We start from the raw sequence: 16649 nt of genomic DNA, 5'->3' as shown, positions 1-16649 counted from the left end.
TCCAATGTGCAGCTGTAATTGTAGCTGTAGTACTCTAGGGAGTAATGGAGAGTGTAATATCTCCAAGGTAGATTAAAGTAAGGAAACTCCAATGTGCAGTAATTGTAGCTGTAGTACTCTAGGGAGTAATGGAGAGTGTAATATCTCCAAGGTAGATTAAAGTAAGGAAACTCCAATGTGCAGTAATTGTAGCTGTAGTACTCTAGGGAGTAATGGAGAGTGTAATATCTCCAAGGTAGATTAAAGTAAGGAAACTCCAATGTGCAGCTGTAATTGTAGCTGTAGTACTCTAGGGAGTAATGGAGAGTGTAATATCTCCAAGGTAGATTAAAGTAAGGAAACTCCAATGTGCAGTAATTGTAGCTGTAGTACTCTAGGGAGTAATGGAGAGTGTAATATCTCCAAGGTAGATTAAAGTAAGGAAACTCCAATGTGCAGTAATTGTAGCTGTAGTACTCTAGGGAGTAATGGGGAGTGTAATATCTCCAAGGTAGATTAAAGTAAGGAAACTCCAATGTGCAGTAATTGTAGCTGTAGTACTCTAGGGAGTAATGGAGAGTGTAATATCTCCAAGGTAGATTAAAGTAAGGAAACTCCAATGTGCAGTAATTGTAGCTGTAGTACTCTAGGGAGTAATGGAGAGTGTAATATCTCCAAGGTAGATTAAAGTAAGGAAACTCCAATGTGCAGTAATTGTAGCTGTAGTACTCTAGGGAGTAATGGAGAGTGTAATATCTCCAAGGTAGATTAAAGTAAGGAAACTCCAATGTGCAGCTGTAATTGTAGCTGTAGTACTCTAGGGAGTAATGGAGAGTGTAATATCTCCAAGGTAGATTAAAGTAAGGAAACTCCAATGTGCAGTAATTGTAGCTGTAGTACTCTAGGGAGTAATGGAGAGTGTAATATCTCCAAGGTAGATTAAAGTAAGGAAACTCCAATGTGCAGTAATTGTAGCTGTAGTACTCTAGGGAGTAATGGAGAGTGTAATATCTCCAAGGTAGATTAAAGTAAGGAAACTCCAATGTGCAGTAATTGTAGCTGTAGTACTCTAGGGAGTAATGGAGAGTGTAATATCTCCAAGGTAGATTAAAGTAAGGAAACTCCAATGTGCAGTAATTGTAGCTGTAGTACTCTAGGGAGTAATGGAGAGTGTAATATCTCCAAGGTAGATTAAAGTAAGGAAACTCCAATGTGCAGTAATTGTAGCTGTAGTACTCTAGGGAGTAACGGAGAGTGTAATATCTCCAAGGTAGATTAAAGTAAGGAAACTCCAATGTGCAGCTGTAATTGTAGCTGTAGTACTCTAGGGAGTAATGGAGAGTGTAATATCTCCAAGGTAGATTAAAGTAAGGAAACTCCAATGTGCAGTAATTGTAGCTGTAGTACTCTAGGGAGTAATGGAGAGTGTAATATCTCCAAGGTAGATTAAAGTAAGGAAACTCCAATGTGCAGTAATTGTAGCTGTAGTACTCTAGGGAGTAATGGAGAGTGTAATATCTCCAAGGTAGATTAAAGTAAGGAAACTCCAATGTGCAGTAATTGTAGCTGTAGTACTCTAGGGAGTAATGGAGAGTGTAATATCTCCAAGGTAGATTAAAGTAAGGAAACTCCAATGTGCAGTAATTGTAGCTGTAGTACTCTAGGGAGTAATGGAGAGTGTAATATCTCCAAGGTAGATTAAAGTAAGGAAACTCCAATGTGCTGTAATTGTAGCTGTAGTACTCTAGGGAGTAATGGAGAGTGTAATATCTCCAAGGTAGATTAAAGTAAGGAAACTCCAATGTGCAGTAATTGTAGCTGTAGTACTCTAGGGAGTAATGGAGAGTGTAATATCTCCAAGGTAGATTAAAGTAAGGAAACTCCAATGTGCAGTAATTGTAGCTGTAGTACTCTAGGGAGTAATGGAGAGTGTAATATCTCCAAGGTAGATTAAAGTAAGGAAACTCCAATGTGCAGTAATTGTAGCTGTAGTACTCTAGGGAGTAATGGAGAGTGTAATATCTCCAAGGTAGATTAAAGTAAGGAAACTCCAATGTGCAGTAATTGTAGCTGTAGTACTCTAGGGAGTAATGGAGAGTGTAATATCTCCAAGGTAGATTAAAGTAAGGAAACTCCAATGTGCAGTAATTGTAGCTGTAGTACTCTAGGGAGTAATGGAGAGTGTAATATCTCCAAGGTAGATTAAAGTAAGGAAACTCCAATGTGCAGTAATTGTAGCTGTAGTACTCTAGGGAGTAATGGAGAGTGTAATATCTCCAAGGTAGATTAAAGTAAGGAAACTCCAATGTGCAGTAATTGTAGCTGTAGTACTCTAGGGAGTAATGGAGAGTGTAATATCTCCAAGGTAGATTAAAGTAAGGAAACTCCAATGTGCAGTAATTGTAGCTGTAGTACTCTAGGGAGTAATGGAGAGTGTAATATCTCCAAGGTAGATTAAAGTAAGGAAACTCCAATGTGCAGTAATTGTAGCTGTAGTACTCTAGGGAGTAATGGAGAGTGTAATATCTCCAAGGTAGATTAAAGTAAGGAAACTCCAATGTGCAGTAATTGTAGCTGTAGTACTCTAGGGAGTAATGGGGAGTGTAATATCTCCAAGGTAGATTAAAGTAAGGAAACTCCAATGTGCAGTAATTGTAGCTGTAGTACTCTAGGGAGTAATGGAGAGTGTAATATCTCCAAGGTAGATTAAAGTAAGGAAACTCCAATGTGCTGTAATTGTAGCTGTAGTACTCTAGGGAGTAATGGAGAGTGTAATATCTCCAAGGTAGATTAAAGTAAGGAAACTCCAATGTGCAGTAATTGTAGCTGTAGTACTCTAGGGAGTAATGGAGAGTGTAATATCTCCAAGGTAGATTAAAGTAAGGAAACTCCAATGTGCAGTAATTGTAGCTGTAGTACTCTAGGGAGTAATGGAGAGTGTAATATCTCCAAGGTAGATTAAAGTAAGGAAACTCCAATGTGCAGTAATTGTAGCTGTAGTACTCTAGGGAGTAATGGAGAGTGTAATATCTCCAAGGTAGATTAAAGTAAGGAAACTCCAATGTGCTGTAATTGTAGCTGTAGTACTCTAGGGAGTAATGGAGAGTGTAATATCTCCAAGGTAGATTAAAGTAAGGAAACTCCAATGTGCAGTAATTGTAGCTGTAGTACTCTAGGGAGTAATGGGGAGTGTAATATCTCCAAGGTAGATTAAAGTAAGGAAACTCCAATGTGCAGTAATTGTAGCTGTAGTACTCTAGGGAGTAATGGAGAGTGTAATATCTCCAAGGTAGATTAAAGTAAGGAAACTCCAATGTGCAGTAATTGTAGCTGTAGTACTCTAGGGAGTAATGGAGAGTGTAATATCTCCAAGGTAGATTAAAGTAAGGAAACTCCAATGTGCAGTAATTGTAGCTGTAGTACTCTAGGGAGTAATGGGGAGTGTAATATCTCCAAGGTAGATTAAAGTAAGGAAACTCCAATGTGCAGTAATTGTAGCTGTAGTACTCTAGGGAGTAATGGAGAGTGTAATATCTCCAAGGTAGATTAAAGTAAGGAAACTCCAATGTGCAGTAATTGTAGCTGTAGTACTCTAGGGAGTAATGGAGAGTGTAATATCTCCAAGGCAGATTAAAGTAAGGAAACTCCAATGTGCAGTAATTGTAGCTGTAGTACTCTAGGGAGTAATGGAGAGTGTAATATCTGCAGGGCAGATTAAAGTAAGGAAACTCCAATGTGCAGTAATTGTAGCTGTAGTACTCTAGGGAGTAATGGGGAGTGTAATATCTCCAAGGTAGATTAAAGTAAGGAAACTCCAATGTGCAGTAATTGTAGGAAAACAGTGTGGAGTGGTGTCACAATTTGGACTACAGTGAAGAGTCATAAAATGCTAACATGGAGTGAAGCGTACGATCTGAGTTTAATCAAATTATACACCTGACACCTCAACATTGGAATCTGCTCGCTGCGAACCCAACAACAAAGAACACAAAGAAATGGAAACAATTTACAAAAGATAAATATCTTACTTGGGTCTTATATAAGAACTGTCAGGGATGTATGCAGGGTTCTGCCTTCCGTCGGATCCAGTCTAAAACATATAAGAGAAAACTGTCAAGTTTGAAAACGATGCACATTGTTTTCCTATGTTTAACATCTTTCAGCAGAGAAACAGAAACGCAAACATCTTCAAGAGTTTTAACGTGAGATTGTTTTAATGATTAATACCACCACAATGTTTATTACAAAATATCTAGGCTCGAAATATATAATATAATAAGATATGATATAATATGATACGATACGATACGATACGATACAATACGGTACGATACAATGTAATGTAATGTAATATAATATAATATAATATAATATAATATAATATAATTAAAATTAGTTTTTGTTGTCTCTTTTACTTTTCCTCTCAGACGCACGTGCGTTTTAAAAATAAGAAATTTTTTGTGATATTAGAAACACCAACATGACCAGAAACACTTCGTATGTACGGAAATGGAAAATCTCAACTATAAAATCTTGGTAATGACTGATTTCAGTTACCCCAACAACCCGGCTCTTATAGTGTAACCAAAAAATAGTTACAGCTCTATAGTCCGAAGGTTCAATGGTCCAAAGGTTCAATGGTTCCAAAATTTAATGGTCCGAAGGTTCAGTAGTCCGAAGGTTCAGTAGTCCGATGGTTTATAGACATAAATATAATCCCGAGGAATGGCAAAAGAACAGTGCCAAATGCACTAAACAAATATGAATTCTTCACAGTAATCACTAAGCATACCTCTGTTTTAAATGTTTTAGGCAACAGTGTAAGATGTTATTGGGCGAAGATATGATACATATATATGTTGGATATCAATTTAAAGACATCTGATTGGCTTCTTAAATATCAGTCCTAATCAACCACTGTCTGAGATTAAGGCTATACACGTCAATTTCTATTGTCAGATGACGTACTTGTATGTTACGTAAACACGAGCGCCGTATATAACTTGGTTAAAAATACGGTTTAAAGGTGCAGACCCTAGTTTCAGCCTGTAAAAATGGACACTAAGTTTAGTTAACCTACAAACCTACAACACATTTGGATATGGCACTAACTAGAGAGAAGCTAAAGTATGTGATGTTTAAACATGGAAATACTGTCTAAAATAGCTAGAGCTTGTCTCAATAACCATTATTGTGAGGATTTACAAAAACCTGGATGAGCACAACCTGGATGAGCACAACCACTTTAGGTATAAAAAAACAAATATTCTAAATAACAAAATGTAATTTAAATTATGAAAACGGGTTTAATGGTGAAAAATGCGTCGTAGAGTTTAAAAACTAGGGTCTGTCGCTTTAATTTCTCTTGTTGAGTGATCGTTTGAGGTGCTTGCGTCGCAGGATTGAACCATCTCAATGGATCCCATCAACGTTTTTTTCTCGTTCTAACTAGTGCATCACAACTGGTCAAAGGCCGTGGTATGTGCTATCCTGTCTGTGGAAAGCTGCATATAAAAGATCTCTTGCTGGATTAAGAAAATGTAGCGGGTTTCCTCTTTTGACTACAAAATGTTTGACATCCAATAGCCGATGATTAATTACTCATTGTGCTCTAGTCGTGTCGTTAAACAAAACATTAAAAAAAATTCCTCTTAAGCCTGTATTTTAAAGATAAAGATATGTAAGAAAAATAATTATACACTCGTGTCTCCAGCTATCGTATTAGTTTGGTACCATTTATCTTACATTTCGTTTAAAATTGTATTCCCCTCACGTTCGCTCCCATTGGCGTAGCCAGGATTTTATATTTTAGGGGGACCACAATGCCATGGAGGATCAACCACATTCAGGGCTCGCGCTGTCGGTAGCCAAATTAGCCATTGGTTAATTAAAAAAAGAAGGCTACTACAATTTCCAAGTGGCTAAAATGTTGGCTGAACCATTTTCTATCTTCTGATTTGAACAAACGGTTACATAATCTATCAGACACCTCAAACATAATAATATGAAATATTCATTTAGCGTAATAGCGATCTCGCGACACCCCCCCCCCCCCCCCACAGTGTCATCCAGAATAGGCCTACAATGACATTGTTTTTGAGACTGTTAATATGGAAGGAAGGAAGGAAATGTTTTATTTAACGATGCATTAAACACATTTTATTTATGGTTATATGGCGTCGGACACACAGATATTGAGACAGGAAACCCGCTGCCGCCACTTCATGGGCTACTCTTTTCGATTAGCAGCAATACAGTTTTTATATACACCATTCCACAGACAGGATATTACATACCACGTCCTTTGTAATACCAGTTGTGGAGCACTGACTGGAATGAAAAATAGCCCACTGACGGGGATCGGTCGTTCAGCAAGAGAGCGCTGTACCACTGACGGGGATCGGTCGTTCAGCAAGAGAGCGCTGTCCCACTGACGGGGATCGGTCGTTCAGCAAGAGAGCGCTGTACCACTGACGGGGATCGGTCGTTCAGCAAGAGAGCGCTGTACCACTGACGGGGATCGGTCGTTCAGCAAGAGAGCGCTGTCCCACTGACGGGGATCGGTCGTTCAGCAAGAGAGCGCTGTACCACTGAGCTATGACCTGGGCCCATGTTAATACGGTGACAGACGAACATAAACAATGTGGTTTGAAAAAAAAGATGGAAAAGTGTGCTTAGGGAGAGCATAGAGTCCCCCTTCCCCCTCCCCAGGCAACGCCAATGTTGGCTCCTTAGGTACGGTTTGAAGCAACTCGGAAGCAAAAACGTTTTGTAATGATCGTTCAAATAGTATTCTCTGTTTATCAAAGAACATTCTACAGTGATCACGATTTAAACGCTTGGGGATAATGCTATTAATCTATAATTATAAAAATCATATAACAAAAATAATACCCCTTATTATTTGAGTGGATATTTGAAAACATAAGCCAGACCTGGATAGGCCAGTAGTATAATACATGCCACACCTGGATAGGCCAGTAGTATAATACATGCCACACCTGGATAGGCCGGTAGTGTAATACATGCCACACCTAGATAGGCCAGTAGTATAATACATGCCACACCTGGATAGGCCGGTAGTGTAATACATGCCACACCTGGATAGGCCGGTAGTGTAATACATGCCACACCTGGATAGGCCAGTAGTATAATACATGCCACACCTGGATAGGCCAGTAGTGTAATACATGCCACACCTGGATAGGCCGGTAGTGTAATACATGCCACACCTGCATAGGCCAGTAGTGTGATACATGCCACACATGGATAGGCCAGTAGTATAATACATGCCACACCTTGATAGGTCAGTAGTATAATACATGCCACACCTGGATAGGTCAGTAGTGTAGTACATGCCACACCTGGATAGGTCAGTAGTATAATACATGCCACACCTGGATAGGTCAGTAGTATAATACATGCCACACCTGGATAGGTCAGTAGTGTAGTACATGCCACACCTGCATAGGCCGGTAGTGTGATACATGCCACCCCTGGATAGGACAGAGTATAATACATGCCACACCTAGATAGGTCAGTAGTATAATACATGCCACACCTGGATAGGCCAGTAGTGTAATACATGCCACACCTGGATAGGCCAGTAGTGTAATACATGCCACACCTGGATAGGCCAGTAGTATAATACATGCCACACCTGGATAGTTCAGTAATATAATACATGCCACACCTGGATAGGTCAGTAGTGTAATACATGCCACACCTAGATAGGCCAGTAGTATAATACATGCCACACCTGGATAGGCCAGTAGTATAATACATGCCACACCTGGATAGGCCAGTAGTATAATACATGCCACACCTGGATAGGCCAGTAGTATAATACATGCCACACCTGGATAGGCCAGTAGTATAATACATGCCACACCTGGATAGGCCAGTAGTATAATACATGCAACACCTGGATAGGCCAGTAGTATAATACATGCCACACCTGGATAGGCCAGTAGTATAATACATGCCACACCTGGATAGGCCAGTAGTATAATACATGCCACACCTGGATAGGCCAGTAGTATAATAAATGCCACACCTGGATAGGCCAGTAGTATAATACATGCAACACCTGGATAGGCCAGTAGTATAATACATGCCACACCTGGATAGGTCAGTAGTATAATACATGCCACACCTGGATAGGTCAGTAGTATAATACATGCCACACCTGGATAGGTCAGTAGTATAATAATTAATAAAAAGGTTTTTAATTAAAATAACTTTATTGAAATCCAACAGTTAAAGCTTCTATATCCTGTTTTCATGGTATAATGTCAAATACTAATGCAAAATAAAAACACAACTGCACCTTTATTACACTCGTCTGTCTTCGCTACAAAGGACACTGTTAAAAACCTACTACTCAATTTACAAGACGTAAAAGTGCAGTAATACATGCATTTTGATTTAGTAATTGATGTTATAACATGGTAACTTGATATAGCAGCTTTAACTGTTGGACTGCAATAAACAGAGTACAGTGTTTTTGATCAATGAACCTTCGGACTAATGAACCTTCAGACTATTGAACCTTCAGACTACAGAGCGGTCCCCGCGAAAAATATGCTTTAGTGTTTAAAAACAAGAAAGAAAGAAAGAAAGAAATGTTTTATTTATCGACGCACTCAACACATTTATGTACGGTTATATGGCGTCAAACATATGGTTAATGACCCCACAGATATTGAGAGAGGAAACCCGCTGTCGCCACTTCATGGGCTACTCTTTCGATTAGCATGGGTTCTTTTTTATGCACCATCCCAAAGACAGGGTAGTACATACCACGGCCTTGGAGGTACCAGTCGTGGGGCACTAGCTGGAACGAGAAAGTGCCCAATGGGCCCACTGACGGGGATCGATCCCACTAGGCTACGTCTCGTCCCAGTTTGTTTAAAAACAAGGGACTGTCACTTTAAGGATGTTTGTTTACTTACGAAATCCTCTCTTTCCAGTGGTGTGTAGCCTGCTCCTTCTGGGCGTAGGTATCCTCCGCGGCTTGTTAATTCTTCCTCCGGAAATATAGCAGGCTCGTATCTCAGAGGCGATCCGCTGGATACGTTTCTATCTGTAGCTGGCGAAAGAGCCACACGCCACCTGCAAGTGTTAAGACGAGTGTATTGTGTGGTCCGCATGGTGTGCTAGACTAGTCCAGGGCCTGACAAACCTGGGCTGGCAGTATGAAAAGAATCGAGGTACAGACATGGGGGATCTCCACTGTGTAGGCGAAAAGGGCATTGATACATAGATGATCTCCACTGTGTAGACGAAAAGGGCATTAAGATATTGATGATCTCCACTGTGTAGACGAAAAGGACATTAAGATATAGATGATCTCCACTGTTTAGACGAAAAGGACATTAAGGTATAGATGATCTCCACTGTGCAGGCGAAAAGGAAATTAAGATATAGATGATCTCCACTGTACAGGCGAAAAGGACATTAAGATATAGATGATCTCCACTGTGTAGGCGAAAAGGGCATTAAGATATATAGAGAATCTCCACTGTGTAGGCAAAAAGGGCATTAAGATATAGATGATCTCCACTGTGTAGGCGAAAAGGGCATTAAGATATAGATGATCTCCACTGTTCAGGCGAAAAGGACATTAAGATATAGATGATCTCCACTGTGCAGACGAAAAGGGCATTAAGATATATAGAGGATCTCCACTGTGTAGGCGAAAAGGGCATTACGATATAGATGATCTCCACTGTGAAGACGAAAAGGGCATTAAGATATAGATGGTCTCCACTGTGTAGGCGAAAAGGGCATTAAGATATATAGAGAATCTCCACTGTGTAGGCAAAAAGGGCATTAAGACATAGAGGATCTCGACTGTGCAGACGAAAAGGGCATTAAGATATAGAGGATCTCCACTGTGCAGACGAAAGGGGCATTAAGATATATAGAGGATATCCACTGTGTAGGCGAAAAGGGCATTAAGATATAGAGGATCTCCACTGTGTAGACGAAAAGGACATTAAGACAGAGGATCTTCACTGTGTAGACGAAAAAGGAATTTTTTTTTGTGTATGTGTTTTAGCTTCTTTTTTCTCAGGGTGCAGCTGACCCTTGAACTACAGATCACAATGATCAACATTTTCAGAAGCCTTCAAACTATAGACTGTTGGAGAGGCTTAATGTCGCCAGTATACACTTTGGAATGCACTTCCATTCTCACAATATTATGAACTGCACACACACGCACGCACACACACATGCACACACGCACACACACATATACACACATACATATATACATACATACATACATATATATGTGTATACATATTCTTCAAAAAAAGTAGGGGAACTCTAATATGAATTTACAATTGCTAAAATTGTAAGGTATATTAGCTGTGGGGAATAGTTATATGATAATAGTGAATTAATTGAGCAAACGTTACAACTGGTACTTCAGTATTACAGTAGGTTTTATGACCACCAACCATCTTGAAGGACGATTGGGGTCAAAAGTGAAATTTTAAAGTTGACGTTTTTTATCAGTAAATCGCAAATTCAAACAATAAAAATGACTAAAAACAAAACAATAACAACTGTATGGTCAACAGAATGAAAAATATTGGCAGAAATAATGTTCCACAGTGATTAATCGACCTACCTGGAAATCGTTAAAATCGAGAATGACACCCCACACACGTGTACGGGGCAACTGCGTGATGCACGTGCAAAGTATGGAATGTGTTTCGGTGTGTTAATAAACAGACCTGAATGTTCTTTACTAGGATGTCTGTGGTCAAAACGTATGCTCGGTCTAATAGTTGATATTAACATTAATATACACATATATATACATATACACATACACATACACATACACATACACACACACACACATACACACACACACACACACACACACATATATATATATATATATATATATATATATATATATATATATATATATATATAAAATAGGTAAAAAATATGTAAATATTCTATGTAATGCTTTAATATTGTATATGATTGTTGATAATAATGACTGTTTTTATTCAATAATTATGAACATTTTAAAACATTTCATCAGTGTGTGAGAAATTAGTTTTGGAAATTTTATTTTCTGATAAGAATTTAAATTGTTGCTTTTAAATAGTAACTAAACAGGGAAAACGTCAAAGAGTCATGAGGAAAGAATGGTGAAAATATAATGTCTTTATTGTATGTTACTTAAAAAATGTAACAAGTTTGATTCGTGTTCTGAGGCAGACAGTGACTGTGCGGGTTCCACCAGTTTGCCAGGTGTGTTTTGGAATATCTGCCTGTCTGATGGAAATAATGTTTTTGTGACCTACAGATTAATACTTTATCATATTTTATACAAATTGTTATATATATTTTAGGAATACGTTTCACTTATCTGATCGAAAACACGTGACGCCATGATCTATTTCTGCAATATTTCGATCCAGGGGAACGCTTGCAGAACCATGTTATTTTTAAAAGGAATTTCAACCACAATTGGCTTTTATTTAATGACAGTTAAATTAATAATCATCTAATAAATACTGCTGTAAAAACATATCTGACAAAGCAATTGTCCAAATAAAGAACAAACAAAAGAAAACATGAATCGAATTTAAAGTCAAAGACAGGTCAATGTGTCACCATTATTTGGCTTCATACTCAATTAATTTGAGATATTTTACTGGAATTGAATTTCAAGCACATTTTTTTTTTAGTACAGTTGTTTAATTTTCTTTCATATTTGAAGCATTGATGATAACCCCCCCCCCCCAAAAAAAAAAAAAACCACACACAAAAAACCCCAAAACAAACGACGATGCAACATTGACCTCCATAATGTTCAAGGGAGGTAACTGCAGCATGGATATGTTCCACCTGCTACATGTTCTGGCAAACCAAAATGTTTTTTATTTTTTCGCGATCATTAAAATGGAGTAAATATGATTTTAAACTGAATATGACTTTAATGATTTCTGTAGATCTCTCTCTCTCTCTCTCTCTCTCTCTCTCTCTCTCTCTCTCTCTCTCTCTCTCTCTCTCTCTCTCTCTCTCTCTCTCTCTCTCTATTGGCTAGGTATAACAGAAATATCGTTAAATGACGTAGGCTACTTGTAACAAGCCAACAGACAGAATGATAAATATTGTTAAATGACGTACTTGTAACAAGCGAACACCGTCAGAATGATAAATATCGTCAACAAGGCGGTCATGACGGAAAAGAGGATTGTGAATATCTTCTTTGATTGTTGAAGGTTCCTTGTATACGCAGCTCGACCAGTAACTTTAATAACCACCTTAGCAGAGCTGAAACAAGTTTAACAATGTGTTCAGTAAAAACATATACCGTAATTACCTTCGATACCCAATAGCTGATGTGTATTTTTGTGCTAGGGTGTCGCTGAACGTCCACTCATTTACTTATTACATTAATGATATTCAGGACAGCTGCAGAGTTTTTCCAGGAAACAGATACACTGTTAAAGGGACAGACCCTAGTTTGTAAATACTACAGCATATTTTTCACTATTAGAGCCGTTTATGGCAAATGAAATCAAACATTACTTATATTTTATTGTTTAGATAATGGATTTCTGTACAACCGAAGTGTTTCTGGTTATCCCGGTGTTTCTAATACCACACAAAAATATATTCCATATTTTTAAAAACTATAACTAAAGTGTAGAAATGTTTTTCTTGTCTTTTGAATTTTATGAACATCGAATGCAAATATTAAAATGGGACTTGTGGGTAGAAAAAAACATGTCTTACAAATTTCAATAACATCGATTGCAGATATTAAAATATGACACCTGTGTCATTCTAGGAAATTCATTAAAATTGGCTTCATATACTAAACTATTAAACCTGTGTTAGTCTCCTTCCAGGAATTTCAATACCATCGACTGAAGATATTAACATGTGTCAAATGTGTAAGAAAAACTAACCTTGTCTCAGAAATTCCATTGCCATGATTCCCGATATTAAAATATGACTGAATTGAAAGACAAACTTGCCTCGCTCTAGGATGTTCGTTGACGTCGACTGCAGATATTGCGAATGTGATGACTGTAGGTATCGTGTCATCAACGTCCACCTTCAGCCTAATCTTCCCCGTCGCGGAATCCATTTGAAACACATCCTGAAAGAAATGCGTAGCAATTATATAACAATCAATATTCTATTCAAGATCATCTGATGAACACTGGTTACCACAAAGTATAGTTATGATATTTTAGTTTATTTATCCTATTGTCCCTTTTGTTAACTTTAACAAATAAATTTTCATCTCATTTCTTTCCAATCTGTCCCATCCCCTTCTATCCTTCAGCGTGTTTTGCTGTGCATCTCCACATCCCAGTTCTAGTCTGTACAACAATGTCAGAATCGATGCCACAAACCTACCATGTCCCATTCTTTGTGGACTACAGCTGTTCCGGTTGTTTTAATGAAACAAAATGTATTGTCATCAGTGCTTAAAATATTATTTTGGAGTGAGGGGTGGAGGATTCAAGAAAATAACAAAGTATTGTACAGCTGTAATACTCGTATTTTTACAGTTTGCAGTGAAAGTAACACACGTCGTTGTAAACATAGACAAGTAAACTATTGCAGTGTAATTAACAAACGCCTGTAAACATACAGCATTCAACTACTGAAGGGGAATACACATAATTAAATATACAGCAGTAAACTACTGAAGGGGAATACATATAATTTAATATACAGCAGTAAACTACTGCAATGAAATAGAAGTCAATAAATAGTTAACAGTAAACTGCTGCAGAGTTATACATGTAAAAAAATATTCAACATTAAACTACTAATGTGAAATACACATAAATACATATATTCAACATTAAACCACTGATGTGAAATACACGTAAATACATATTCAACAGTAAACTAATGATGTGAAATACATGTAAATAAATAGTCAAACGTAAACTACTACAGAGTTATACATGTAAATACATATTCAACAGTAAACTACTGCAGAGTTGTACATTCAAATACATATTCAACAGTAAACTGCCACAGAGTTATACATGTAAATACATAGTCAACAGTAAACTACTGCAGTATTATACATGTAAATACATATTCAACAGTAAACTACTACAGAGTTATACATCCAAATACATATTCAACAGTAAATTACTGATGTGAAATCCACGTAACAAATATTCAAAAATAAACTACTGCAGAATAATACAGACCTTTGCTTTCTCGTCAGTTATGAGGTACTTTACCACGTCGCTCTCATTATCAGAGGCATGAATACCCAGATCCAAAAGTTGATACTTTTTCGTCAAATACAAAAGGTCGTATGAATACATATCTGAAATAATAATTTAAAAAAATATGTTGAGAAAACATCTTGGAGAAATTATGTCTTCAAGTTGAATTCTTAAACATCTGTGAAATATGTCTGGAATAGGATCCATAAAATCAAATGAAAACTATTCAACAATATAGTTCACATTTGTCTGTCGAAGACGCGAATATCACATCTCACTATAACATTGTAATTGTTTCATCTAACTCATCTTCTGCATTTAGTACAGATGGTTTGACATCTGTCAGAAAGACAGCCTATTCAATTTTGTTTATCTCAGAATGCTAAAGTATACACCATGTCCTTCTCTATGGAGCAGTTGCAGGAATCTCTTTATACAGCCCGTGATACTTCAATAGGACCAGGAAGGAAGGAAATGTTTTATTTAACGACGCACTCAACACATTTTATTACGGTTATATGGCGTCAGTCAATAGGACCAGATTTTATTATAACATTTACCTGAATCAATCTTGTTTGTTCTTTTAAACATTTAACAAAATAAAATATGGATTTCTGGTGACTTTCCCTCTGATTGGAGGAAAGCAATTATTATTCCTATACCTAAAGCTGGTAGGGATGCAGCGAATCCAACCACTTACCGCCCTATCGTTTTAACATTTGTAACCAATAATTAACCGTAGCTTTCTCAGTTCCCACAAATTGCATACTATCTTGAACTGTCTATTTAGATCTAAACTTAGCACGGTAGATCATCGTCTTAGATTTAAAAGATTTTGTAGGGGAGTTTACGTCCATAACCAGCATTTCATATCAATTTGTGGTCACCTGGATAAAGCTTATGATACCGTGATTTTAAAAGATATGTATAATATAACCTATGCGGTCAAACACATGATTTTATCTCGATGTTTGAAAACATAATTTAACAGAACCACAAAGGGACTAGCCTGAGTTTAATGCAGCTGTGACATGTTTACGATATACGAGCATGTTTGTTGATTAAAAGTACATATTAAATATGTTTTCTTGTTTAGATACGATTTTTATCAGGGACAACAGTTTTGTCTTCCAGATGTGTACATACATGCACTTGCTGAAGCGAATGGAGGTATGGCGTATCACGATAGAGTTATGTACCTTTTTTAAGTCGGGGAGCTGTATTATTCCTGAACATTTTCATTTCAACTTATTTTCGTGCTTATATCAAATTAAAGTTCAGGCACGCTGACTGACCTCAGCAATCTGGGCTGTCTGTTCAGGACAGTGGGTTAGTTGTTAATTGTTAGTAGTTAGTGAGAGAGAAGAGGGTGTAGTGGCCTTACACCTACCCATTGAATCATTAAAACTCGCTCTGGGTGGAAGCTGGTACCGGGCTGCGAACTCTGTACCTACCAGCCTTATGTCCGATGACTTAGCCACGACGCCACCGAGGCCGGTATTCCTGAACAATGTAATGCTTACAGTCGATACAGGGTTATGCCCCTTTGGTGAGTTGGCATATATGTGAGCTGTATGATTTGTGACCAGTAAAATGTAAATGTTTATAGTCGCCATTGGTATACGTAGCCCAGTGGTAAAGTGCTCGCTTGATGCGCGGTTGGTTTGGGATCGATCCCCGTCAGAATGCCAATGGGGCTATTTCTCGCTCCAGCCAGTGCACCAAGACTGGTACATCAAAGGCTGTGGTATGTACTAGCCTGTCTATGGGATGGTGCATATAAAAGATCCCTTGCTGCTAATCAAAAAGAGTAGTCCATGAAGTGGCGACAGCAGGTATCTGGAGGCATCAATATCTGTGTGGCCCTTAACCATATGTCCGACGCCATATAACTGTAAATAAAATGTGTTTAGTGCCTCGTTAAATAAAACATCTCCTTCCATCCTTCCATTGGTCTGTTTCTCATTCCAACCAGTGCACCACAACTGGTATATCAAAGACCGTACTATGTTGTCCGATCTGTAGGATAGTGCATATAAAAGATGCCTAGCTACTAATAGAAAAATGTAGCGGGTTTCCTTTCTAAAACTAAACGTCAAAATTACCAAATGTTTGACATCCAATAGCCGTCGATTAATAAATCAGTGTGCTAGTGGTGTCGTTAGACAAATCATTTTCCATTGTAATGTTAGTGTTTATAGTGAGAAAAGGGTTGTATACCTTTGATGAATCTCTCACCTGTGTAATTTGAGACTAGTGTAATTTTCATTTTAAGTTATTTTCGTGCTTATATCCAATTAAGGTCCAAGCACGCTGTTCTGGCCACACACCTGAGCTATCTGGGCTGTCTGTCCAGGGCAGTGGGTTAGTTGTTAGTTGGTTAGTGGTTAGTGAGAGAGAAGAGGGTGTAGTGGCCTTACACCT

The 16649-nt window shown here is 37.9% G+C and overlaps 1 protein-coding gene across 1 annotated transcript in view; it reads right to left on the bottom strand.

Moving 5' to 3' along the window:
• The window catches only part of LOC121390585 (protocadherin Fat 4-like), a 69951-nt gene that overhangs the window by 9613 nt on the left and 43689 nt on the right, over window positions 1-16649 (bottom strand). Inside the window, exons 16-20 of the mRNA XM_041522436.1 lie at window positions 14205-14326; window positions 13002-13126; window positions 12145-12291; window positions 8934-9093; window positions 4008-4069 (exon numbers count right to left, since the gene is read on the bottom strand). Of these exons, the coding sequence (XP_041378370.1) occupies window positions 4008-4069; window positions 8934-9093; window positions 12145-12291; window positions 13002-13126; window positions 14205-14326 (616 nt within the window). The remainder of the gene's footprint in view (window positions 1-4007; window positions 4070-8933; window positions 9094-12144; window positions 12292-13001; window positions 13127-14204; window positions 14327-16649) is intronic.

The sequence above is a fragment of the Gigantopelta aegis genome, chromosome 15 (assembly GCF_016097555.1).
Source record: "Gigantopelta aegis isolate Gae_Host chromosome 15, Gae_host_genome, whole genome shotgun sequence".
Classification (NCBI taxonomy): Eukaryota; Metazoa; Mollusca; class Gastropoda; order Neomphalida; family Peltospiridae; genus Gigantopelta; species Gigantopelta aegis.
Note: the sequence above shows the minus strand (reverse complement) of the source record. Positions and strands in the feature narration are given on the sequence as shown.